Source organism: Paramisgurnus dabryanus, chromosome 9 (assembly GCF_030506205.2).
Source record: "Paramisgurnus dabryanus chromosome 9, PD_genome_1.1, whole genome shotgun sequence".
In the NCBI taxonomy this organism is placed as follows: domain Eukaryota; kingdom Metazoa; phylum Chordata; class Actinopteri; order Cypriniformes; family Cobitidae; genus Paramisgurnus; species Paramisgurnus dabryanus.
The window spans coordinates 35,156,595-35,184,575 of NC_133345.1; the positions used below are offsets into that span (position 1 = coordinate 35,156,595).

Below are 27,981 nucleotides of genomic sequence, written 5' to 3' on the forward strand. Positions count from 1 at the left end.
CAGCATATTTATTGGTGTAAACACAGTAAATATGTGACTCATTCATGTTTTTCTTTGCTTTGATGCTGACCAATAGGACAGATCTGAGGTACATGATCAGTATCTCTCCCCCATCTCTCTCTCTCTCTCTCTCTCTCTCTGTGACACAAATAAACCCACACCATATTTCTTTTCTGTCACTTGCTATTCCCCCTCCCTTGTTCTCTATCTGTTTTTCTTGTTTGTGGTTTTCTGAACAGCGGGGTAGTAAATATTGCATCTGAATCCATGATGACGATGTTTGAAGAATCAGCCTTAATTCATAACATGAGGAGAGCTTTACAGTGGATTAATTTTGTAATAACCTGTGTGCCAACAAATCCTTTATCATGATTGTATACCATTAACCCCAAAGCCGTAATCCTGACCACAATGTACTTGCCAGATTATCTTTTTTGTGAAGTTACTTGAAACACATTTTGCATCGTAAATAGTATTGCATATAAATGTGTTCTCTTTCTACCCAGAGAAAGTAATAAATGTGTTCAAATCTCAAAGGTTTAATGGTTCTCAATAAACTTGCCATTTTGCCTCAAGAAACGAAGCACTTGATTTTAAGCAGAAGCAAGATAATTATTTCCATTTGTGAATCCAGTTACTATGGAGATGGTTTCGCTTGTGTATAATCTAGTGTGTATATGTGTGTGTGTGTGTGTGTGTGTGTGTGTGTGTGACTTGTTTGTGCTTTCTGAGATCAATGTAGACACAGATTACAGCACTTAATGTGTGTGTACTGCATGTGTGCAAGTGTCTGAAGAGAATACTGAACTAAAATGATAAATATCTATACCTCAGAATGAGCTACGGCCGGCATATGAGGACTTTCTTCTTAAGAAGCAACAGAAGAAAGCAAAGAATAAGAAGAAGGATGAGGTATAGTAAATCACACTCTTGTTTATCTAATCCTGTCAATCATACCCCAATACTACAGTTTATAAGCAGCTTTATGACTGTGGGCACCAAATGTAACTCTGATATGAAAAATCCCACATGAATCAACCACATATTATGGCCCTCATTCAATTTTGCATGGCCCGGTGCAAAAACCTTTGGGTGGGTCCAATTAAGTAAGGAATAATTGACGACAGCCCATTGAATTATTAGAAAAATAATGCACACCCGACCCGAGGTGGTGATGTGTCCACGACACGTAGCGTTATTTTTCAATAATTCAACAGCCCGGAGTCAATTATTCTGGTTATACTACAGTTACCAGACCTCAAGACATTGATCAAATTATATATTTAAAGGGATTCGTCCCTTTTTTGTACTTAAATCTCTATTGTGAGTAGGACTATTTCTTCCGCGTCTCATTTAACGGGTCTTTTGCTTGATCCAAAACGTAATTTTAAAGCTGGCAATGGAGGCTTGAGCCGTTGATAGCATTCTAATGCAGTTATTAATGAAGATATTAAAAAGAGAGCGAAAGCGACAGAGACAGAGCGAGAAAGAAAGAAAGAGAGATTGTATGAACGAGGCTACCTCTGTGCGTCTCTAAACAGCGCTGTTATTGCCTCGGAAAATCGTCTGTCAATTTGTTTTTGTTAGTCCTTTATTACAGTTAACTATGCGAAGTGATATGGAACTGTAATGCGGTCAAGAGAGCTGCCTGGAACTACGTTCGCCGTGCTTTCCCAGAAAATAATTGCAAACCTCAGAACGTTCATCAGCCAATCAGATTCAAGCGTTCAACTGATCCGTAGTATAGTAGGCTATACTCTATCGGTTCCCCACTCCCATAAGCCTTTTACAGGGCCCAGGGCAACGTTTTTGGTTGTTCCCTCTGGATGGTACACTGAAAAAAACTGCAGTTGGCTGCACATGATTGAATTAAGTTTTGTTAAAATTATAATTTTTTTCAAAAGTTGTTGAATCTACGTAATAGATTTAACGGTATTGGTCTCGGCCAATCACGAACATAACAAATCGGTAATCGTTATCGGCTGCAAAAATCCTGATCGGAGCATCCCGATCAATTATGTACACCAGTTCAACACAACTGAATCTTGTTTTCTTAAAACAAATTAATGTTAATTAAGGTTAATTTCATTTTAAGAATTCATCTGAATTCGTCTTTATCAAATGTTAAGTTGACTAATTTAATTTTACAGTGCATACACATTTTCCAGCCGGATCTCACAAGAATTCTTACGTATTTCACGAGTTGGCTAATTCATATGAATCTGTGAATTGAAGTGAATCATACAAAAACATACAATTATCATTAAAAAGCCCACTCCAAACCCAAACGTCAGGGCTGAGTGCAAATAGTTCAAAATGTACGAATGTGTTTGCACAAATTTATACCAATTAGTCACCTCGTAAAACACTGCATGAGATAGCTTTGAATTTCCACTGCTAGAGTTAATAATACAAAAAAAAAATGGCAGCTTGATGATACCTCTGGCGACTGAAAATCAGTGCATCTGGACTTAAAATTAATGTTATTACCCATAAACCCATTATTATCGTTATGTAGTAATGTGTGTCAACATAGTTGCTAGATAAAAACAATAATAGCGAGTTGCATGCTGCGCTATAATACTACTTCTGCATGTGGCACAGCGCAGATTGATCGGCGTATGACATCATGTGAAAGCAAATTGATAGTAATACTGTTACTATGATGTCATACGGCGGTCTGTGCAGCGCTGCATGAAGTCGAACACATCTATAATTTCTACAACAGTAAAAACGGAAACCATGTACAGTACAGTCAGTGACACCAATGCAAGTACATGTGAACAAAATATATAACACAGGTCTAGTAGAATTTAGATATTTTTATTGCAAAAATGCAATAAAGAATAGCTATAAAGAACCTAAGGTTATGTTAAAGGTTCTTAAAGGGACACTACACTTTTTTTGAAAATGGGCTAATTTTCCAGCTCCCCTAGAGTTAAACATTTGATTTTTACCGTTTTGGAATCCATTCAGCCGATCTCCGGGTCTGGTGCTACCACTTTTAGCATAGCTTAGCATAATCCATTGAATCTGACTAGACCATTAGCATCACCATTAGCATCATCACCTCTTCTGTAGTTACGTGTACTAAGATTGACAGAAAATAAAAAGTTGTGATTTTCTAGGCCAATATTGCTAGGAACTATACTCTCATTCTGGCGTAATAATCAAGGACTTGCTGCCGTAACATGGCTGCAGTTGGCGCAATGATATTACGCAGTGCCTGAAAATAGTCCCTTTAATGCAACAGCTTGAAAAATAAACTTCTAGGAACCTTTATTTTTAATAATGTAGTTTCCCCACTAGTATAAATACTATATTTATTACCAGATTTATATTTGATTACTGTCTCATTGTATGATGTTATTTAACTTGTATTGCATGAAAACTTAGCTAGAATACCTGGAAGAGATTTCAGTTTGGTTTCAGGTAGAAAATAACAGAAACATGTTATGTGCGTGTCGGGCTTTTAATCTCTGCTCTGTGTCACAGCCGGATACAGGAACAGATGACAAAGGAAGAGAGAAGCTCCTGTCTGCAAAAGGAGGGCAGTTGCCGGTGAGAAGGGAGGGGCATGATGTGAGAGTTAACTGTGAATCTGTCTATGACAGAGAGAGTTAGCTACTAGCTAATCAACTTAATTTATTTCTCGTCTGTCAGTTAGGGAGGGGTCAATGAACTAACCTCCGCCAGACCCCACCTGCTCCCACTGCCTCTTCCCCATCCTATCTTTTTTCACAAGCGCTCTCTCATCTTTTTTGTTCATTCTGACAATTTAATTTATTAGATAACAGATCGCATGAATTGCATGCCCTTCAATGTCTTTTCTATCCTTATTTCCCATCTGAAATGAGCAGTTCGGTTGCAGTTTCACTTGATGTGATTTTGTGGATTTTTGTTACTGTCATCATGCCCTTGTGCACCGTGTCAGACCTCCGCTGCACACACGCAACACACGCACACGCTCAAACACTAGCTCTCGCGTACACACTTGCTACACACGCCACTGAAAGCAGATTACCTCTCTGGGTATTCCACACTAGATTATGCAGGATTAGAGCCAGAGCTGGATTAAAACACGCAAGTTAGAGTGGTGTCCTTCCTCTAATCAAAGACACATGTTCACCTGAGAGTTTGTATGCTTTTAATTCACATCTCATGTGTAGAGGGGTTCGGGATCAGGCTGTTCATTAACCTCAGCCTGCACTTTGACTAAATAACTCTCACATAAATAAACATTTTGTTCCAAAGCTATTTTCTGTAAGTAACTCCTAGTGTGTCAAAATGTGGTGACTGCTTTGAAAAATGCATACTTGCTGTCTTTCAGAGTAACATTATTTACTTCTTGTGAGATTTACAGCACATTGCAGTGCTGCTCATTCACTTCAGCGTGCACTTTAATTAAATCACTCTCACTTACTTAAATAACTACTTTTTAACTCTTTCCCCGCCAGCATTTTTTTTTTAAGTTGCCAGCCAGCGCCATAATTTTTTATGATTTTCACAAAACGTTAATGCCTTCCAGAAAATGTTATTCTTTAAATATATACACATACAATATATCAAATGAAACAACAGACCCTCTGATTTCGAAAAAAAAAGTTTCATCCTACCTATTTGTTCTCCTTTTATCACCTCTCAAATATGGGTAGGTTTCTTCAAAAATATCAAATTTTATATGAGATAATTGCGTTTTTTTAAGGACTTTTGATAAAGATCAGATTCAGAGTGATCCCCAAAACATACATGGAGTTTGAACAGTTTGCCCTAAGGGAATACTTCCTGGTTTTATAAGTTGGTTAAGAGTGCCACCTGGTGAATAATAGCGGTATTACGGATTGCCGGAAAACTTGTTATTGGCAGGGAAGCGTTTTTTTCTTAATTGACAAGTAAATTTGAAAATGGCAAGGAAAGAGTTAACATCAGCATTGCCCACTCAAGCCCTATGTATACAGTAGTCATGCATAAGCTCTATGCCGTAGCTACGCCGTAGGTTATCCGTAGCCTGTGCATAGCTCTGCGTAGCCTGACATGCACCTCGCAAAATTTTTTACAGCGTGGACCGCAAGCGCTGTGATTGGTCCACCAGAACCCCTCCCGTCAGGTAAAAAAATCTGCGTCATAGGTATTTACGTTTGTGACGGTGAAAACAAAGATGAGCCAAGTTGAGGAGTGATTTAACTCAAACTGCAACAAAAGTCGCTGTTTATTTACTTCCATCACTGCTGGTCTTCTCAAATCATACATAACAAGTTGCTGTTTCTTTTTCGTTTTTGGGTTAACTTGCAAAGCTTCTTCTTCTTTGACGATCACGTGGCTACTGTGGTTACACGCGTGGATACTGCCTACCAGCGGTCTGCACGTGTGTTTGCACGTCGACGCGGACGGCGATGCAAAATTATAAATAAAAACCTACAGCGTTGTGGCTATGCCGTAGGACCTACGCACAACAATAACGAGCCCTTAACATTTACATTTATTCGTTTAGCAGACTTTTTTTCAAAGCGGCTTAGAAATGAGGAAGCATTCAACACTACTTTTTGGATATTTACAGTGTGTTAAAATATGCTTTGTTAATGAACAGTGCACATTTGTTGCTGTTTACATATTTTAAGTGAACACTTTTTAACTTGTCAGATGTTGGTATTGTATACTGTAGGGATGCACCAAACATTCGGCAACCAAATTATAAAGCATGCACGCCTCTCACTGGCTGCTGTTTGATCATATCATCAAAAACATTATTGTTCAATAAAATGTATTTTTTCCATGTCGTCCTAATACAATTTTTTTGCTGTTATTGGCCGAAAAGTAGCCAAACATCCCTGTAGCAGTTTAAACAACCATATTTTTTATCAAATGAAATAGTATGTCAAACTTTTTACTTCACATAATGACATAATAATCTTTTGGTTCATAGCACATTTTAATTTTTAATTTATTTATTTTTTGCATGTAAGAATCCTACATTTTACATCACATTTATGCATTTGACAGAGGCTTTAATCCAGAGTGATTTACAGTGCATTCCAGCTTTTTTATATTCAGTGTGTTCCTTGGGGATCCTTGGATTTAACCCATGACCTTTCTTTTGCTAATGCAATGCTCTACAGTACAGGAAAACAACTATAGATTGGAGATTTAGTGCGACCCCTGTTGTGTAACATAAATTGTAGCCTATATTGAAAATGTAGATTGTCAAATACTGTAGACAAATTATAGATATATTATGTATACACTAGACTAGGCCATTATATCAATAATTAGCGTTTGTATTGTTTATTAGTAGCAGTGTACTTTATGGTGACATTAGGTAACATCATTTTGTTGTTTTTGTTGTAGTTTGTGTCCGCGTCTCTGTCATGGAAGGATCGCCTGCCTGGGTTCTGCATGAACATATCCTCCATCCTTCTTATGGTGAGAACCTTTAACCTAATGATAACTTAATGTTTGTTTCTTTATGTTGTGTTTAAACTCCTGTTTGTAATCCTGTCAGATTGGGGTCACATTTTCTGCCGTCTCTGGAGTGATTCTGTACCGAATCATCGTTTTCGCTGTCATGTCAATGAACCCTGACCATGAAGCCAAGGCCAATGTGCGTGTAACCGTGACAACCACAGCTGTCATCATCAACTTGCTGGTGGTATTGGTACTGGATGAGATCTATGGAGCCATAGCAGCCTGGATTACTGAGCTTGGTGTGTGTGTTTCTTAAAAAAACTAAGAACATACTGTATGACAATGTATTCTTGTTAAAAGTCTGACTGTAAGCTTAGATGCAATAATAATGATGACTGAATGTGACTTTAATGTTATATTTCCAGAGATTCCAAAGACAGAATCAACATTTGAGGAGCATGTGATCTTAAAAGCTTTTTTACTGAAGAGCATGAATGCATTTGCACCTGTTTTCTATGTGGCATTCTTTAAGGGCAGGTAAGATGACAAATCATACGCATTCAAACAAATGTTACCTGATGTGTTGCTTTTACTTAGATTAATAGAAGCTATATGAGCTATTTATGTCCAGTGTGTTGAGATAATTCGCAATCTTGCTTAGTGCTTTCTGTAGTGTAGTGTGTTGATGTGTGGTCATGTGAGTATTTGTTTACATGTATATCATAGTTTTGTGTCTATCCTGTATATTGTTGTGGGTCTTATATATGTTGTGTTTGTCTATATTCAAAATTACTTCATAGTAAGCATTTGTATTGCTATTATTTTTTATGAACATAATAATATACAGCACAACATGAGAAAAACGTAAACTCAGCCAGTGCCAGCATTTTTCATGATGTTCACAAAAGTTTAATGCCTTCCAGAAAATGTTCTTTATAAAATATCTAAACATACAATATATGAAATGAAAGAACAGACCCCCCCCCCAAAAAAAAACGTATCCTACCTTCATTAGTTCTCTTTTTATCACCTCTCAAATATGGGTAGGTTTCTTAAAAAACACAAAATTTTGAGCAAAAAGAATAGATAATTGCATTTTTGTGAAGGACTTTTGATAGGGAAACGCTTCCCTGCCAATGACAAGTTTTTCCGGCAATCCATGTTTCCGCTATTATCCACCAGATGGCGCTCTTACCTAACTTATAAAGCCTGTAAGCAACCCCTTAGGTCAAACAATTCAAACTATACTTGTATGTTTTGATCATCGCTCTGAATCTGATCTCTATCAAAAGTCCTTCACAAAAATGCATTTTTTTTGCTCAAAATTTTGTGTTTTTGAAGAAACCTATGCATATTTTAGCTGTAGAGAACAAAGGCAGGATGAAATGTTTTTTTTTTTTAAATTTGAAAGCAGAAGGTCTGTTTTTTTATTTATGTTGTATGTTTATATATATTTTAAGAAGAGCATTTTCTGGAAGGCATTAAGCGTCACGTGTAACGAGAACATTAACAATAACTCTTTTGTCATGACAGACACAAATGACAAAGGCAGGTGGAAATAAATGTAAATCAGGTTAACCCTATAGTGCTTGACAAGGTCATTCATGTTTACATTGAGCCATTTGTAACTTTTGTAAAAATCATTAAAAATGCTGGCGCTGCAACTTAAAAAAAAAAAAAACGCTGGCGGGGAAAGAGTTACATATGCTGCCTTTTTTGTCTATATACGTGACAGTTAAGTTCTGCATTTTATTTTACGTACCTATTTTATAAGGTAGGTAATTCGTACAAATTCATGTGAATCTCATTCAAATGTTATAGTGCAATTAACTTTTGCTATGACGTTGGTGTTAGGGGTGGGGCTTTATTCGTGCTTTTTTGGAAAATTGTAGATTTCTGTATTATTCACATTGTATGAAATCATACAAAATCACCACTATTTAAAAATAGGTACATTTTTCCAGTAAGATTTGCATTTCTACTTTGCCACCAAAATTTGAGAGTATGCCACTGAATTTTACATCCATTTGACCTATTTTTCTGATGTGACTTTGAAACAGCACATTGTACTTTCTGCATCTATCTTCAAAGTATGTATTAGTAATACAGTGGACATTTTCAAAAATTTGATTATTTGGTTAGCATGTTGATTTACAGTGTGTGCCCCTAAATTTTTTGGTTGCGCCCCTAAAATTTTCAATTGGGGGCCACTGTGCTCCTAGTAAAAAAAGTTAGTCTGGAGCCCTGTAATAACTCTTTCCCTGCCACTGATGAGTTAACTCGGCAATTAAGAGAAAACGCTTCCCTGCAAATGACGAGTATTTCCGGCAATTCGTAAAACCACTATTATCCACCTCTTACGTAACTTATAAAACCCGGAAGTATCGCCCTATGACAAACAGCTGTATGTCCGTGTATGTTTTGAGGATCGCACTGCATCTGATCTCTATCAAAAGTCCTTCACAAAAATGAAATTATCTCAGGTGTTTTTAAAGAAACATACCCATATTTGAGAGGTGATAAAAAGAGAACAAATAAAGGTTTGGAAAACCTTCTTATTTGAGATTTAACATGCAAATTTACAGTTTCAAATTATAATTCAAAACTGCAAACTTTTATGTTTTGTGTCTATTTGTAGTGTCGTGTCTTAATACACTTTCAGAAAAAAAATGGTCCCAGGTCTTCACTGGGGCGGTACCCTTAAAAAGGTCCCAATGTGTACCATTCAGGTACAGATATGTATAGATTTGGTACCAACATGTACTTCTGAGGTACTAATATGACCTCAGGTGCAAAGGTGTATTTTTTGAAAGGGTACCACCCCAGTGATTTTTTTGACCAAAAAAGATGTTTCCTATAATCTTTCTAAGTGGCTTTGGATAAAACCATCTGCTAAATGCCTAATATAAATAAAAATAACACATGCGCTGCTGTGGTAGATTGTGACATGTCCAATGTCAAATTGCTGAATTTTTTGGTTACCATCTTTTATTTAGAAAATAGTTGTGTTATCAATATGTGTAAAAAAATCCATCAAAATTCTGTTTTGCCAACTTAGGTTTGCTGGTCGTCCGGGTGATTATGTTTATGTCTTTAAGGATTTCCGAATGGAGGAGGTAATACTTAAAGCAATAATACAGTTTGTCTTTAGCGTGTAAGCTTGGTTTAACTACTTGTTTGCCTATGTGCGTCTGTTTTGTTGCAGTGTTCTCCGGGTGGATGTCTTATTGAAGTGTGTATTCAGCTGGGCATAATAATGCTGGGGAAGCAGCTTATACAGAATAATGTGTTCGAAATTGCCATTCCGTAAGTGTTGGACATGCATACATACACACACATCCTCCCTTATAACCCCTAGACTAATTTTCTTTGATTTTAAAATCTATCTCTATTCACCTTGATGAAGCCCCTAATTTGCTTTTTAAATTAACTTTTAATACGCAACACAGAAAATAAGAGCACAGGGAGAGATGGAAGAAGTATTATTTTTTCCTAATGTTTGTTTGAATTGTAACTCCTGAGCTGACATTAAATTTATACAGGAAACTGAAGAAGATGTATCGCATATATAAAGAGGAGAAAGAGGGAGCGGCAGATGAGGAGGACAAAGATTCAAAGCGAGAACCACAGCGCTGGGATATGGATTACGACCTGGAGCCTTATGAGGGGTTGAGCCCAGAATATATGGAGATGGGTAAGTACACTGTTAGAAAAAATGGTCCCAAGCTGTCACAGCACCCTTTAAATGGGTCCTAATATGTACAATTATCATCCATAAATGACAATCGGTGGAGCATTGCATTAGCACGCAAAGGTCATGGGTTAAATCTTAGGGATCACACATACTTATAAAATGTATAACTTAAATGCACTGTAAGTCACTTTGGATGCATTCTGTATGTGTAAATGTAGCTGTATAAGAAATGCACGACACAAACATCTATGAAGACACCAAGTGTCCTACAACACAGACCAGTTTGGACCAGATAGTGCAGAGCAATTTGTACCTCTCTTGGCAAATTGGTATGCACTGCAGTTGGTCATTATTTGGTCACGACGCTGCACGGTTCACTAGGCTTAGCATGGTCCCTCTGCAGCAGTGATGCGTTTTGGTCTATTTTTTGGAGGAGGGTCACAGGGATTACCAAGAAAAAATAAAAATGGCTTTGTGTCAAGAAGGCTACCAACCCCGCTCAATACACACCGTTGTTTTATAGCTTTCTAATAGATGTGACCTATAATGACTTTGAGGAAATGGGTTTGATCCGGGATATCCCTAATATATGTATGTGTGTTTGCTTGTCTGCAGTTATTCAGTATGGATTTGTTACGCTCTTCGTGGCTTCCTTCCCGCTGGCACCGGTCTTTGCTCTGCTTAATAACGTCATTGAAATCCGTCTTGATGCGGCAAAATTTGTCTCAGAAATACGTCGACCTGACGCTGTCAGTGCCAAAGAGATTGGTATGAAATGAAGCATAAATATATTGATTTACTCGTAGTTACATTTATGTTTTATCTTAGCTGTCATTTGCTTTTCTTTCCATTCCCAGGCATATGGTACAACATCTTGAGTGGAATCAGCAAGTTTGCAGTCATTACAAATGTAAGGGTTAAAAGTGGGATAATGGGGGGAATTCGCCAAGATTGATTTGCACCCACTAATGACAATGTTCATTTGCATTCACTGTCTTAAAATGAATTATCCAATACTCGTAAGTGTGCAATATCTGTGTTGATAATGAATACAGTTTGCATGGGACATTGGGTGCGGTGGTTTTGAATGACAGGTAGTGGAAAATGCAGAAGGACACTGTACTGTGTGTATTTATTTAATACATGGTGAAATTGATGGTTTGTTAGAAAGATGCAAGATATTTGCATGGAAATACTGTGTGCACATTCACAAAAAAATGTAAGGTTTTATGCTTTTCTCTCTCTCTCTTTCACCTCAAGGCATTTGTGATCTCCTTTACATCAGAGTTTATTCCTCGGATGGTATATCAGTATTTGTACAGTGAGACGGGCACCATGCATGGTTTTACCAACCATACACTGGCTTATTTTAACACAAGCAACTTTAAACCCGGGACCGCGCCGCATGAAACAAACTTTGACCGCCAACTCCGCATTTGCAGGTAAATACAAGTACAAATGCATACAAACATACTCATACAAATACTTAGATTTCCAAAAAAACAGTCATAAGAAGCACTGGTATATTTGTAGCTATAGCCAATATTGTTTGGGTCAAAATTATCTAATTTTTATGCCAAAAATATTATGATATTAAGTACAGATCTTGTTCTATGAAGATATTTTGTGAGTTTCCTACCGTAAGTATATCAAAAATATATCATATTTATTATATTTAAAACATTTATGATACATTTATTTATCATTAGTAATATGTTTTGCTAATGACTTCATTTGGACAACTTTAAAGGCAACCTTAGATTCCAGACTTTCAAATTGTTTTATCTCAGCAAAACATTGGTTCCCCAACCCTTTCAGTTTAAGTATAAATCTCAATTTCAAAAAATTACCCTCATGACTGGTTCTGTGGTGCAGGGTCACATTTTCTACGCTACTAATCCTTTTTCTCATAGGTACAAAGACTATCGAGATCCCCCTTGGTCTCCAGAGTCTTATCAACTCTCGAAGCAATACTGGTCTGTGCTTGCTGCACGCCTGGCGTTTGTGATTTTTTTCCAGGTCAGTTTTTTACTTCGTTAGCTATAACACTTATACTTTACAGCGAAAACCGGCAATGCACATTTAAAGTGCACAACCAGGGGCATTGTTTCTAGAGGGGATGAAGGGAGGATACCCCCAAATAATCAAAACTAAAAATAATAATCATATTAACTAATATACAATAATGAATGAAACATGTAGGGGCAGTTTCCCAGACAGGGTTTAGATGAATTCAGGACTAGGCCTTAGTTATATTAAGACATTTAACGCTTTATCTTGTCAATTAAACGCTTCCCTGTTTTTACGGCAATCCATATTTCCGCTATTATCCAGTAGGTGGCGATCTTACCCAACTTATAAAACACTGAAGTATCAACGGTTTTAAAAACAGTAAAAACTTAGTAAAAAATTCTGGTGGGGAAAGAGTTAAATAGTTTATACAAACATTTCTTACAAAAAATAATATTCGTGTGCATCTTGAGGCATCTTGAAACAATGGCATTGATATATGTTAAGATATGTCAGTGCAAGATGTTTTTAAATTAAGGAAGCTCAAACATGCATTTTAGTCTGGGACTAAGATAAGCCCTGTCCAGGAAACGAAATGTATGCCCTTCACAGTATTTTAAAGCAACGTTTAGGCCCTGTTTACACGAGAACACTCGAGGGTGAAAACGTAAAAATATTTTATCGGTTGTGCCTTTCGTTTACACGGCAACTGCGTTTTTTGAGCTTAAAAATGCAAAAAATGAAAACAACCTCCAGAGTAGAAATGTTAAAAACGCTCTAACGTCACATTCCCGTCTAAAGGGTAAAAACGCAAAAGTCTGCTCGCTGTGGTCATCGTCGCATACGCATTTAAGTTACAGGCATGCGCTAGTTCAGGAAAATAACAACAAAAATGTTGGATTATTTCCATACGTCGGACGTTCAAGTTGCCATAGCAGCTCTGATAAATATACAAAAGTCTTTCCAAAAGTTGTACGAAATATTCACGCTAGTATTATTGATCAGAGAAGGCGCATTAATTACCTCTATCAAATTGTTGATGCGCCAATTTGTCGGAGGCAAACCAGGCGGCTTTGGACGAGACCTGGGAGAACAAGGAAGAAGGTTGTACGCAGGCGCGTGGACTTGGTGTTGTTGTGTGTCAGTGCTTCACATTGTCACCTAGCCGCCTGAAGTGTATACTACATCGAATATCACACACTTTTGCGTCACCATATGCACGCAGATTCCCCCCCCCAAAATGCAACAATAATTTTGCATTTTCTTTTCAGATCGTTTCCGTGTAAACATAGCCTTAGATTATACACATGCCACACCATTTCAAAAGTATAGGCTAATTATAACTGTTAAACTTCACGCATTATAGCATGAGACTGGTGATGTAAGATGTTTGCTTTTGTCTATTTTTTGTGATTTAGAATTTGGCCATGTTCCTCAGTATGCTGGTGGCATGGTTGATCCCAGACGTGCCTCACTCTTTGAAGGAACAGCTGAAGTTAGAGAATGCACTCCTGTTAGATCTGCTGCTCACTGAGGAGATGGACAAGAAGTCGACTGCCAACATTGATACAGCTGTCAAAGGTTCAAATGAGGAACCACCAGATGAGCCACCTGTCTGCAGTGGGGTAGTGTTAAGCCAATCAGATGAAGAACTAAAAGAGCTTCAGGTAGCCAACAGAGAGGAGCCAAAGAAACCACACACAGAGCAACCTTTAGCGTCCACCAGTGATCATCATAATGATAACCCTCCATCTACCCACGACGCTCTCAATGCAGCTGAAGAATCCCAGACAGAAATACCTTGTAATGAAACTACAACTGCAGATCTTCGATCAGAATGTCTAAACTATCCAAAAACAGCCTCGCTATCCCGTTACCAAGAGTTTGACTTGAATGGACCTTTACCCCGAGACCCAAGTACCAAGGCTAAGAGTCGTTGCCGAACCCTCCCTTCAAGGCAAAGAGAATCTGAAGAGGTTACAATTACTCAACCCAAGCACTCCACCACATATACACACTTTGACCAGAAGGTTCCTCCATCTCTCGGTGAGCCCGTCTCTAAAATCAAACCCTCTGGGAGCCAAACGTCTGTGCCGTTACGCCTCCAACCTAAAACCGATAACACCAGTAGTGAACTAGCATCATTGCCCCGCCCACCATCAAAACCAGAGCTCACAAGCAGCCATTCAACATCACCTCCTCATCCATTATCCAGAACAGAGCTTGCAGGCGACCTTTCAAAAGTCTTGCCACGTCCACCTTCTAAACCAGAGCTCGTGGGCATCCAGTCAACAGGATTACCAAAGCCTCCCTCCAAACCAGAGCTGATGGGAAGCGCGATGAAAGGACATCCCTGTGATCCAGGCTCCAAAGCCAAGGGGCGATGTCAGACTCTTCCTCCGAAATACAGAGGCTCTGAGACTGCAGTGGTGACACCAGCCAGACCAAGCCACTCCATCACCTTCACACATCTCAATGAACAGATTCCCCCTACACCCAGCGATCTCAAGCGTAATCCTCCCGTATGAGTGTGACAAGTGGAGAAACGCTCCACGTCTTTAGCACCTTGCATCCAACACTATCAGTGCCAGGCAACCCATGCCATCAATTTGATGACTGAATTGAGATGGCTTGGTAAAGGTTCTTACTAATCCTTGCAGGGGAACCTCTTTGCATGAAATCATTATCTTAACACTTTATGGGCGGATCATACGCAGCCAGGTTTATCCTGTGCATGTTATGTCATTTGTCTGGAGCCACATGACTCTCAAACATTGTCTTATACCGAGACTTGCCATTCTGTGTTTCACACACAAATACCTGTACAGACACACACACACACACATACACCAAATCTCATTAAACTAACCTCTTGAACCAGAACGGAGAGAGGGTTGGGAATGTGGGCCAAAGGGCTTTGCAGTCCATAAGATTTATTACTCAGCAAGTAGAAGCTTCATTTTGTGGTGTTGTTCGCTCATGCATTTTGCTCTGTGTATAATAACTAAATGTGAACTTGTTAACACAATACGTCACCTTCAAAATCAAAAAAAGGTTGTTTGTGAAATTGTCTGATGTCTTCGGTGGCAACAAATATGTTCGTGTCTCATCCACATGGCAAGTTAGCATGTATGTTGCTGATTAGCAAGCTCATTACATAAAAAGTTGTTGATGTTGTTTAAGTGGATTCATACGACATGCAAAGCCAATTACTTATTGATACGTGAACATTAGTTGCTTACAATTCTGATGAAGGCCATACTGTAGTATTTTACATTATGCTAGTACAACTTAAGTTGATAAATAGCATGTTATATTCACTGTGAATACTTTTCCAGAGATTAAGATAGACCCAATAATTTATAAATCACCACCATCCACACTAATGATGGACAGAAAAATATACGAATAGACATGTACACACTGAACAGATTTTGAAAGTACACATCCATACATGCAAGACGAGTCATTAAAGCCACAATAAGTAGGATTTTCGCCCCTAGTGGTCGCTACTGACAATAACAAAGGCGAAGCTTAAGCCGCATTTCTAGTTATCTAGACATTCACACGGAAATTCGCGTCATGGGAGGAGCTTTCTGTAATTACATTACTAGTAGAGCAAACTCCTGATTGGTAAATGCAGCATGCTTTTCCAACAAAGTTCAAATTTTTTAACTCCCGCGTTTCCCGCGGCAGCGCTCAAGTCCCGCAAACTAGACGTGATTCCGCCTCATTCGCGCCGCGAGACCTCCAGACGCATGTCAACGCATCTTTACATTGACTTAACATTGAAATTACTCACGCTTGACGCCTCTACCACGGCTGGTCTGAACGCAGCATAATGATTTTATGAAGGAGAGTGGAATGAGACCATCATGGATGTGGTAATGAATGAATGTTTTTACCTTTACATTTGATCACATTATCGTATGCCATTGTAGTAAATTAGCTGCAAGGCACAACAGTTTTTTAAGTTTTTTTTACAACAGAATTTATCAAAGTTTCTTGGGAACTTTTGGGATAATGTAAGTACGCAACTCCATGAAATATATTCAATTCAATTTTATTTATATAACGCTTTTCACAATTGTTTAATTGTTTCAAAGCAGCTTTACATTAATAGATGCAGGATAAAACACGGAAAAATGTATGGACAACATAAGCAGCATAATAAAGCGGCTAAGATTAAACCGTACTAGCAAGCATAGTAATTATGTAACGTATAGAAGAGGATGCTAAGTTAAGCCAATGTCAGCTGACTCCCCAGGAGTTGAAAAAAAACCCTAGGAGAAAAAACCTTCTGGATTCAAATATATATCACATTATGCAAGTGGTTTTAGATATTTTATTACAAAAATCTTACATATTGTGGCTTTAATATTTTTAGTCCACTTTCCTGGAGATAAAACACTGGACATTTTTAATCTGTACAGTCTGCAATAACTTTTAAAAATACACAAACATTTTGATGACCACTGAGCTAACACACGTTAACTAGCCACAAAATTCAAATGATGGCGTCATGGGGTCTTTTAGCACTTGGTGACGACCAGTTTTCAAATACACAGTGGTGTATTTGTATTTTACATGTGTGGCACATGTGTATGATGTGCATTGTGCTCCCAGGGATTAATCACAGTTACAGTACAAATGAGCATGTATGACATTCACTTCCATGTTATTTCTGGAGGTCTTGAGAAACATTTACCACTATTTTGATAATATAATAAAAACATGATTACAATTCATAATAAAAATGTAAAGAAGAAGTCTCTGCTTGTTACCTTTAGCTTCTTGCAGTTGGTTATTATTGAAATGATCCTGTATACTGTTGATTGCCACTAGATGGAGACAGATAGAGACCCTCACCTGAAAGACAAAGACAGGACTGGTTAGACATCGGCTTAAGGCTTTTATCCAAAGCGACTTATAGTGCATTATAAGGTATACATTTTTTAATCGGTATGCATGGGTTCAACCCAATGATTTATTGAAATGCTAACACAATGCTTGACTATTGAGCTATACAGGAGCTCCTACAGGAGGTAACTGCTGAAAGTCATGCATGGACCAGTGTGGTGTGCCACAAAGGCCTTTCATTTTTACACTTAGTATATACAACTGCAATGCAAAAAACTGTAATCTGAACAGGAATAATATAGAATAGGTAGATGATTTATACATAATTAAATACAAAATTATTTATTAACATAATTTGGATTAATTCTAATGAATCTACCAGGAATGTATAAAATTAAGTATTAAATCAGGTCCTGGTGGAACTGAAGTATTTTTGCAATTTTATTTAATTAAAGTCTGCATATTGTATTTGAAAATGTTTCTGCTGTGCTACTGGATGAAATCCTACAGGGGGAGCTGTTGCAGTTTATGTCCTGAAGGATTTTACAAATGTTGTAAAATTATGTTGATATTATATAAGTAGTACTGTAAAACGTATTTTAGCATTTCATGTAGTAATTTTTTTTTTAAATATGAATCTGAAGTAAAAATGAGAAATTATTGTTCCTATAGCTCAACTGCAGAGCATTACTCTGTGTTCAATCCCCACACTGCAAAAATGATTTTCAAGAAAAAAATTCTTAGTATTTTTGTCTTGTTTTCAGTAAAAACATAAAAAAATTCTTAAATTAAGATGCTTTTTCTTGATGAGCAAAACGACCCAAGAAAATAAGTCTAGTTTTTAGACCAAAAATTTCAAATTTAAATGATTGATGAGCAAAACGACCCAAGAAAATAAGTCTATGTAAATGTAGTTTTTAGACCAAAAATATCAAATTTAAATTATTTTGTGCATAAAGCAAGCAAAAAAATCTGCCAATGGGGTAAGCTAAAAAATCTTGAAAATTTTTCTTAAACACTAAATTCAAGAAAAATTCAAGGAAAATTTGCTTACCATATTGGCAGATTTGTTTGCTTGTTTTATGCACAAAATCACTCAAATTTGACATTTTTGTCAAAAAATTATTTTCTTACATATTATTTTGTCTTGTTTTCAGTACAAAAATAAAGTAAAAAATTCTTAAATCAAGATGCATTATCTTGGTGAACAAAATTAAGAAAAGTTTTAAGACAAAAAAATGAATTTTAAATTTTAAAACGAGCAAAACAATCTGGGGTAAAAAAAAATCCTGAATAAGTTAACTTTTTTCTTAAACACAACAAAAATGTACTTATTTACCCCATTGGCAGATTTTTTCTTGTTAAGCACAAATTCACTTAAATTTAAAAAAAAATTGTCTAAAAACTAGACTTATTTTCTTCATCTTGATTTCAGAAGTCATTTTTTGCAGTGCATGTAATTCAAACAGAGACATCTTTATACTGGTTTATTCACTCGGTGAGTTATTAACCTGTTAAGGGCAGGCAATATTTCAAGGTTCATTTGCTCTCTCTCTCTCTCTCTCTCTCTCTCTCTCCCTCTTTTTTACTATATACCTGAGGTGACTCAGGCCCCTCCCATATATTCCATTCTCTGGCCCCCTTGCACGACAAACACAGGCACAGTCGAGCGTTTCAATGAGCTCTTTGTAGGGGGTTGAGGTATGTAGTGAAAGTCTGCGTGTGTTTGGGTTTTTTCACCAGCAGCTAGTGCAAGAACTTTGGAAGTTTTTAAAGGTGTACTTGTGAACCAAATTACAAAGACAATATAAACAGAAGACAGAAGTGTTCAAAGCACAAATCTGCTTGTGTTTGGACTGAAAACGAGAGAGAAGGTATGAATGTTTCTGTTTCTTGTGTTTTTCTCTGTTGGCCTTTGCAGCATTGTGTCTGTGTGTCATGGTAACAATAAACCGTTGTTATTCACCATAGGAATTTATAGTGTAACTTGAGCTTCATTGCTTTTGCACCCCAACTGCCGATCAAACACAATTCTTAAATTATTTGATGAAAGTTTTTTGCATTTATCTGTGGATTTAGTAGATATTGTTCTTTTATTCTCTAAACTTTACTCTCAATTGGGTTAGTTGGGCTGACAATAGACCTAAATGACCTCATGTGTAACTCTGGGTCTGTACTTTAGTTGGATACTCTCATCGAGACTCACTGGGTTACACAGCTCTAACTGGCTTTATTTTAGGGTTGTTCAAACTTGTTTTAAACTCTTTCACACAGGCGTGTACAAACACTGCGTGTAACTGTTTGCTGAAGTGTTTCTAATTATCTTTTACTAATTTAACCTCTCCACCCACAAATATTTCTCACACTGTCAGATTAATCAATCACACATGATCTTCAATGAAGGTTGGGCAAACACATGGGTGAGAGATGTTTGTCTTTGCCGCTGGGTTAGAATTCAATTTCTGAACAGAAATTAAAAAAGATTTATGTTTGGTGTGAGGCTGCTTAAAAGTGTAAACATGCTGTTGTTTCCTTACCTCTATCTATTTGAAATGAGCCTTAAAAAAATCTGGTATGTGGTGTAATTTAATATCTAATAATATTTCACGATTATTTAGTCACAAAGTGTTTTGAATTAATAAAACTTTAAGTTAAAACTAGTTTGTTATATGACAAAACATTGTTTTACAATGTACAAATAATGGTAAAATAACTGAAGTACTACTTTGAATGTCCCTTATTACCCAAACCAGGGTTTATTTCATAAGCAGGTTTTACTTGTTGAATAAAATGTGGAGCAATGATATTATTCTCTATAATTTTATTTAGAAATCTTTTTAGAATTATAATGACCCATAATACAATTAAAAGATGTAAATTTAAATTGTACTTCTAAGTAAAATAATGAAAAATAAAGTAATCAAGACGTGTATTCGCTTGCATACAAGGAAGTGCTGCTGGTCTAAAGTGACATTGTTTGTGATTGTGTGTTTTCTTAGGGCAATGCTAAGTGAATGGTTTTGGTGGGATCGGCTTTGGTTACCAAGGCCTGTGACATGGGTGGACCTACAAGATGGAGAGGGGCGTGTTTATGCCCGTGTGTCCCACCTGTACGTCACTATACCTGTAGCAGTACTGCTGCTAGGGCTAAGGGCATTATATGAAAGGTACACAGATACACACCACAAAAAAAACTACAGTGGCATTACCATGGTATTATTATTTGATATACTTGTAAATAAATATCATGAATATGTTAATCATTTAATAATACCCTGGATGATTACATACACTAAAATGATAAAAGGTCTGTGTGCAGATGATAGCCAGGTGAAAAAGTATACTAAAATACACTATATGTTTAAGTACACTTATGTACTATTTTCATGCACTAATTTTGTATGTAATATACAAGAAATAAGTCTTTACTTCTTAACTCATTCCCCGCCCGATTTTTTTTTAAGTTGCACGCCAGCATTTTTTGTGATTTTCACAAAAGTTTCAAAAAATGCCTTCCAGGAAAATTTTCTTCAAAAAAAATATAAACATAAAAATATATCAAATGAAAGAACAGACCCTCTGCTTTCAAACAAACAACAAACAAGCAAACAAAACGGGGAAAAAGTGTTTCATCCTATCTTTATTTTTTTTTCTCTGTTTATAAACTCTTAAACATGGGTTTTCTTTTCTTCTTTGAGAAAAAAAGCAAAAAAAATGGCATTTTGTTAAGGAATTTTGTTAGAAATCAGATTCAGAATGACTATCAAAACACAAATTGAGTGTAAAATTAATAAATAATGTTTTGCTTCAGTTTTTATTTTATTAAAACATCAGTATGGCAGATTCCCTTAAAACTCATCAGGAACACGTTTTGTCATGTAAAGGTTTTCTCTTAATTGACAAGATAACTCGTCAATGGTGGGGAATGAGTTAAGATAACATTAAAAACATCTAAGCGTCCTCAACTATTTTGAGACACTATTTATTTCAATACACTAAAAATCTATTGAAATATTACTGGTATTTAGTATACTCTTTTCAAGTGCACTAAGGTAGAACTGAAGTAGTACTATACTTTTAATTAGTATATTTGTATTGTATAACTTTTATTAGAGATTCGCAGATATAAAATTTTCCCAACAATACGATTATTCAGACTGATATCTGCCAATACCGATAGTTTGGTGGTTATATTATAACTTGCACTATATTCTGAAGATTAAATTTTTACCATTAATATTGAACATTAAACTATTGATGTTTCTTTACAGTTTCTATACACAGAGATCAAATTTATGGCATTTTCCTGTTCTCTCTTGATTGACCGGATATATCAGCCATGACTTTCTGCTGTTTTTAAACAATCGGCCAATAGTCGAGTGTGAAAAATTGCTTTTATCGACCAATTATTGGCGGATATATCTATGCATCTCTAGCTTAGCACAGACATAACAATGTACTAAATTTTACCTGTTGGTACTTAAGTATATTTAAGTAGAAGGCTACTTTTAAGTTTTACCTGGGTGACATCAAGTAACTACCTGTTTTACTGGCCCTCTCTTGTTCACCAGATTGATCGCTATGCCACTCGCTAATGCCCTTGGGGTTAAAGACAAAGTTCGCTTGAGAGCCTCGCACAACCCAGTGATGGAAAAATACTTTAACACACACTCGAAACATCCAACACAGGTAACCCGCATAACACACATACTGTAGAGGACTGATTAGATTAGATTACATAAAACATATTGAATCTATAAAAATATTATTTTTAGAATTTATATTTTATTTTTCATAGCATTCAAACATGTATCTGATTGTAATTTATGCTTATTATACAAAAAATGTGTCAGGCAAGATAAATCTCATGACTGTTTCACAGTAGAGATAGACTGATATATCGGCCGGCCGATATATCGGGCCGATATTTGCGAGTTTTATGTGTATCGGCATCGGCCGATATGTGGATGCCGTGTTCGGCAATTTTTTTCCGGCATTATTTACAGACAGAGTGCTGGAAGCCGCATGGGATTGCAGGTCATGTGACTAAAAACAACCAACTTTTGATAACATGACAACATCGAAAGCTCGACCTAACAGCTGATTATAGCTGAACAAAGCGGGTTTTTATTTCTCATCTCTATGGGGCGGTTTCCCAGACAGGGATTAGACTAGTCCTAGACTAAAATAAATGTAAGTACTGTCGAAACTAACAACATCTCTTTTTAACATATCTTAAAATACATCAGTGCCCTGTGTTTTGCTCAAAATGGAAACAAGTAATGTTTTTAGTAAGGCATGTTTGTTAAAACTAGTTATATTTCCTAATTAAACTACGCTCTAGTCCTAGTTTAATATAATTCCTGTCCGGGAAACCATCCCTATATTTATTTGTAGTAGTAAAGTGCTAGGAATCAATATCCTTTGCTGATAGTTCCTCGTCATTGTGGAGAGTGCTGTTCATGGTTCCATAGCACCCTCACCTGTTTTTACTATTTGTCAAATATAGTTTTTTTAAGTTCAATAAATGTTACTTTTTTTAATTGAGACTTTTGGCATCATCGTGTCATTTTTATGATGTAAACAAAGTGAGCAAAAGCAGTATCGGCTCCAAATATCGGCTCAAGAAAATCAGCAGCCTGTATCAGTCATCGGCTAAGGCTAATGAAACAAAAATCGGAATCGGCATCGGCACTGAAAAATCCATATCGGTCGATTCCTATTTCACAGTATACATGAATCTAATTCTTCAAATTCTCTTTAGATTACAATAAGAATACCAACCTTTTAGTGCACTTTTTAATGTTTATGTTTGCTAACTTACTTAGGAAGATATAAAAGGTATTTGTAAGAAGTCTGGCTGGTCGGAAAGGCAGGTGGAACGCTGGTTCCGCAGAAGGAGGAACCAAGACAGACCTGGATTACAGAAGAAATTTAAAGAAGCCAGGTATATATACTACAAATTTACTGCAAATGCATTCATACCACTTTGCCATTTCAATAACAAGAATGTCCAATTTTTGTAGTTGGCGGTTTGCTTTTTATCTGCTATCTTCTTTCGGAGGAGTGCTGGCTCTATATGATGTAAGTCTTCTTTTTTTGGGTGTTATTTTCAGACCAAGACTTTATTTGAACCTCTACGTAACCTCCAAACAGCCAAGTATGTGTAAGGGTGTGTTGAAGCATATGGAGAGGTTCTCAGGAGAGACCTTGAATCAGCATGTTTTTATGAGACATGCCTGAGGGGGAATTAGTAACATTTTCCCGTGAACACCCCTCGCTGTACCAGATCTACTAGCAGGAACAATAACAGGCATGAACAGGCTCCCCTAGTACACACACATAACGTATAGCTGTTTGCTAAAAAAAACAGCAACTATATAGGTTGTTGCTGACACTATTGTTATAATGTAATTAATGCATTAATAATTAACATGTGAATTGTATTGTTTTGTGCAATAGAAACCTTGGTTTTATGACCTACGAGAAGTGTGGGCAGAATTTCCAAAACAAGTAAGTGTCACATTTACATTTAAGCAACTTACAGTGCATTCAATCTATATGTTTATTTTATAAGTTTGCGTGCTTCTTGGGATCAAACCCATGACCTTTGTGTTGCTAATGCAATGCTCTATCAACTAAACAAGGGCAATAATAAGATTTATATTTAGATTTTAATACTTATTATAATTATCAACTTTAGCAAAGTTCTCGTTGTGGTTTGGTTGTAGTGCATGTGCGTGTTGTAGAGCATTTGTTTGTAAAAGGGTGAAAAGCAAAATAAACATTTGCAAGTTTCAAATATTTGAAGCACTGGGAGGGTTTGTTTGTTTTGTATGCGTTTCTATATGTGTATGTGTATGTCTACAGTCACTGCTGGATTCTCAGTACTGGTATTACATCATTGAGATGAGTTTTTATGGATCTTTATTAATCAATGTGGCTGCAGATGTGAAACGTAAGGTAAGAATAAGCTGCTGTACAGTGCTGCTATACATATTGCTTACAGCTGCTGTTATTTATGAGATAAGATCACATACACACTATAGTAGCTAACCTGTTAATGTCATGAATCAATATTACTTTATAATGACAACGTAGTCATCCCTAAAGGGATAGTTCGGCCAAAAATGATATTTAACCCATGATTTACTCACCCCCAAGCTGTCCGAGTTGCATATGTCCATCGTTTTTCAGACAAACACATTTTCGGATATTTTAGAAAATGTTTTAGATCTTTCAGTTGATTAAATGTAATGTTACAGGGTCCACGACCTTCAGGTCCAAAAAAAGTGCGTCCATCCTTCACAAATTAAATCCAAACAGCTCCAGGATGATAAACAAAGGTCTTCTGAGGGTAATCCGCGCGCTGTTATTGTAGAAATATCCATATTTAAAACTTTATTAACGTAAATAAATACCTTCCGGTAGCGCTGCCATCTTAGTCGCGTCCGCGTTCAGGATGAGAGCTTACGCAGCCTACGGAGGCTACTCTGCTGCTGCTCTGTGCCCCCGCACTCCGAATTTGTTATACGTCACTAAGAAAAGTGCATACACTACGCTAATACTCTCTCCTGAATACAGAGGAGTCTAAGATGGCGGCGCTACCGGAAGGTATTTATTTACGTTAATAAAGTTTTAAATATGGATATTTCTACAACACCACCGCGCGGATTACCCTCATAAGACCTTTGTTTATCATCCTGGAGCTGTTTGGATTTAATTTGTGAAGGATGGACGCACTTTTTTGGACTTGAAGGTCGTGGACCCCGTAACATAACATTTAATCTACTGAAAGATCTAAAACATTTTCTAAAATATGCAAAAATGTGTTTGTCTGAAAAACGATGGACATATGCTACTCGGACAGCTTGGGGGTGAGTAAATCATGGGTTTATATATCATTTTTGGCTGAACTATCCCTTTAAGGGTGTGCATTATTTTTAAGTAAAAGCAGTTCCAGGTTTTATATCACCACGCCCAGTTTAACTGATATATCAGATTTATTAAGTTTTAAGAAATAAAGCATAAATATATGTGTGGAGGCAAAATAATAAATTAAAAATAATAGTTAAATAATAAAAAAGAAGAAAATGAAACAATAATTGTCTGTTTTGTTTTTGCTTAATTCCTGATGATATATAAAAAGTAATTCATAAAATACTGAAGAAAAATGTGTTTATAAATACTGATAGTCTCTCTCTCTGCCTTTCTATCTATCTATCTATCTATCTATCTATCTATCTTTAGGACTTTAAGGAGCAGTTGGTCCATCACTGGGCAACTTTAACTCTGCTGTCCTTCTCATGGTGTGCCAACTACATCAGAATTGGGACACTGGTCATGCTCGTGCATGACACATCTGATGTCTTAATGGAGGTGAAGACAAGATACATTACAGTTTTTCATTTAACAGAAGTTTTTATCCAAAGTAACTTGCAATTTTTTTACAAAAGAATTAACATTTTGTCTAAGGAGCCAGCAGAGCGAAGTCTACTTACGTTAACTATACAAAGAATAGATCTCAAACATCTCTTAAAATGTCTTCAGATTAGCAAAGTTACAGTAGGGCAGGCTACCAATGTCTGCGATATTCTGCGACTTTTATCAACAATAGCATTTGTAGCATTTTTCACATAACACAAAAAGTTTTAATTTATCAAAGGCACAAATCTATTTCAAACATGAACTGTACCGACATTAACCGTTTGTATTCATAACGCGAGCTCCAAAGAAACGCACGCGCCCTCTCTGACTAAACATGGTAACAAACAGTGGGTTAACCGTCACCTTTGGTATAGTTAAAGCCAAAGGTCTCGTGTACACAAATATAACAATTTCTAAACAACTTACCTTATGTTGATACTGATGTCAAAGACAAAGCTTTGAGTTTGGTTTCTGACTGAACGCTGTTTGACTGACACGCGAGGCAGTAGGCACGAGGCTGCCAGTTCAAAAAAACGTTAATTATATAAAATACTGGTTTGTCATTTCAAAGTAGTAAAAATACAATCTAAAACTTTCTTTTTAGCAAGAATTTATTTAATTTAATTTCAATGTATTTTAAAGTAGTAAAAATACAATGTGAAACAATTTCCCTTAAAGGGGACAGTTCACCCAAAAATGAAAATTCTGTCATCATTTTCGCATCACGTTGTTGTAAATCTATATGAATTCATTTTTTTCTGATAAACACAAAAGGAGATATTTTGGTATTGATGGTAAGCACACAGCTGATTGTAAACATTGACTTCCATAGTAGGAAAACAAATACGATGGAATTCAATGGGTACCGTCAACTGCTAACCATCATTTTTCAAAATATCTTTTTCATCATTTATCACAATATTTCCATCTTTGTTTTTGTACTGTGGAAGTCACTGGATTTAAATTCATACAGATTTGGAACAACAAAAGGGATCAGAAAATGATGACATAATTTTTATTTTTGGGTGAACTATCCCTTCAACCCCCCAGGAGAAACAATGTATTTATATATCATTTAATGGTTACACTTTACAATAAGGTTCATTAGTTAACATTAGTTAATGTATTACCTAACATGAACAAACCACGAGCAATACATTTGTTACAGTATTTATTAATCTTTGTTAAGCTTTTAATTGTTTGTTCATGTTAGTTCACCGGTCATTTACTAACGTTAACAAGAATTTAATAAACTATTAGTAATTTTTTTAATTAACTAATGAACCTTATTGTAAAGTGTTACCAATGTAATATTATATTTTCTTACACTAGAACCCCATTCACACAGACCTTTGGTCCCAGAAAATACCCCTAAAATTGCCAGACAAGCGTCTGTGTGAACACAAACTCGTCCCGTTAATCTTCTGGGATCGTTGCCGGAAAGAGGACCTAGTCAGATACACGGAAAACCCTCTGTGTGAACAAGAAGCCGAAAGAATGCCATAATGGGCGTGTCGTAGTGAGGTTACAACAAAAGTTTTGGTGGAGAGGGCAGGACTTTCAACAGGTCACATGTCTTTCCGCGACCATCAGATGCCGGGTAATCATGGCAGTGTGAATGAAAAAAAAATCTAAGGATCCCGGAAAAATCCAGGATGCCTTTCCTGTGTATTTTACAGAATGTCTGTGTGAAAAGGGCTTTAGTGTATGTCAACAATTTTTCAGATTTATTTCTATTTCTAATTTTAAATGAAGCATCTAAAAAAATCTGTGAAAGATCCTCTGAACAATGCAGTGTCCCTTTAAAATGACTTCTTGTTTCTTTTTATATCAGTCTGCTAAGATGTTCAACTATGCTGGATGGGAGACTACATGCAACAGTATCTTTGTAGTTTTCGCTGTAGTTTTTATGATAACCAGACTTATCATCTTTCCTTTCTGGTAAGTTTGTGACAGGGGTAAATGTGTGGTAGACTTTAATTAGAGAGTTTTCTTCTTTACAGTCTGTTAAATTTGTGTCTGTGTTGTATAAACAGGCTGATTCACTGTACGTGGGTTTATCCTCTGGACCAGTTTGAACCCTTTTTCGGCTATTATTTCTTTAATGTAATGCTGGTGGTCCTGCTGCTGTTGCATGTGTTCTGGGCCTCCTTGATTCTTCGCATGGTCAAAAAGTTCCTTTTCGGAAAAGTAAGTGCCTTGGAATTTATGATGTTCAATAAATCATAAAATTTGTTAGTAAGCATAAAGACCTCAATATAAATGCATCAATATAAAATTTAATTGGTCATTAAAATGCCATGAAATCTATTTCTGTCTCTTTAGCTAAAGGGTGATGAGAGAAGTGATGAGGAAGAGGATGAGGAGGAGTCTGAGGAAGAGCACGCATGCAATCATACTAATGGATCTGTGAAAGGACTGTCTAACGGTCATTGACACATAGTGAGACGTTTTATACATACAGTACATACACAATTAACCTTTTAATGCCATGCATGCATTAATGTCCATATTGGACACATGATTAAACTGTGAATTTTCTTTTTTGCATAGCCTTTCATCTTAAGGTGTAAATATGTACAAATGTT

General features: G+C 36.5%; 2 protein-coding genes across 4 annotated transcripts in view; both read left to right on the top strand.

Moving 5' to 3' along the window:
* The window catches only part of ano2a (anoctamin 2a), a 48,502-nt gene extending 31,104 nt beyond the window's left edge, over positions 1-17,398 (top strand). The window contains exons 14-27 of one of the 2 annotated variants that reach the window (XM_065283617.2): positions 77-88; positions 835-912; positions 3,496-3,561; positions 6,346-6,420; positions 6,500-6,701; positions 6,828-6,939; positions 9,461-9,518; positions 9,608-9,708; positions 9,945-10,096; positions 10,712-10,864; positions 10,954-11,006; positions 11,357-11,538; positions 12,010-12,115; positions 13,525-17,398. In XM_065283617.2, the coding sequence (XP_065139689.1) occupies positions 77-88; positions 835-912; positions 3,496-3,561; positions 6,346-6,420; positions 6,500-6,701; positions 6,828-6,939; positions 9,461-9,518; positions 9,608-9,708; positions 9,945-10,096; positions 10,712-10,864; positions 10,954-11,006; positions 11,357-11,538; positions 12,010-12,115; positions 13,525-14,634 (2,460 nt within the window). In that variant the 3' untranslated portion in view covers positions 14,635-17,398. The remainder of the gene's footprint in view (positions 1-76; positions 89-834; positions 913-3,495; positions 3,562-6,345; positions 6,421-6,499; positions 6,702-6,827; positions 6,940-9,460; positions 9,519-9,607; positions 9,709-9,944; positions 10,097-10,711; positions 10,865-10,953; positions 11,007-11,356; positions 11,539-12,009; positions 12,116-13,524) is intronic. The other variant, XM_065283618.2, reaches the window with a different exon arrangement.
* Positions 17,399-18,609: 1,211 nt separating this feature from the next.
* On the top strand, positions 18,610-27,980 carry cers3b (ceramide synthase 3b). Of its 2 annotated transcripts, XM_065283616.2 has the most exons (11): positions 18,610-18,840; positions 19,966-20,133; positions 21,538-21,655; positions 22,795-22,913; positions 22,993-23,050; positions 23,429-23,479; positions 23,837-23,929; positions 25,217-25,345; positions 27,228-27,334; positions 27,430-27,583; positions 27,719-27,977. In XM_065283616.2, exons 2-11 carry the CDS (start codon positions 19,970-19,972, stop codon positions 27,827-27,829), a joined length of 1,104 nt encoding a protein of 367 aa, XP_065139688.1. In that variant the 5' UTR covers positions 18,610-18,840; positions 19,966-19,969; the 3' UTR covers positions 27,830-27,977. The 2 variants fall into 2 exon arrangements, with proteins under 2 accessions (XP_065139688.1, XP_073671906.1); XM_073815805.1 differs by lacking the exon at positions 18,610-18,840 and having other exon boundaries at positions 19,967-20,133; positions 27,719-27,980.
* The last annotated feature ends 1 nt before the right edge of the window (position 27,981 follows it).

What these genes read in the sequence shown, in the direction of transcription:
- cers3b (XM_065283616.2), top strand. Translation starts at nt 19,970, where the DNA reads ATGCTAAGTGAATGGTTTTGGTGGGATCGGCTTTGGTTACCAAGGCCT. An exon ending in ACTCGAAACATCCAACACAG is followed by an intron (nt 21,656 to 22,794) that starts GTAACCCGCATA and finishes TAACTTACTTAG; the next exon opens with GAAGATATAAAAGGTATTTG. An exon ending in GAGTGCTGGCTCTATATGAT is followed by an intron (nt 23,051 to 23,428) that starts GTAAGTCTTCTT and finishes TTTGTGCAATAG; the next exon opens with AAACCTTGGTTTTATGACCT.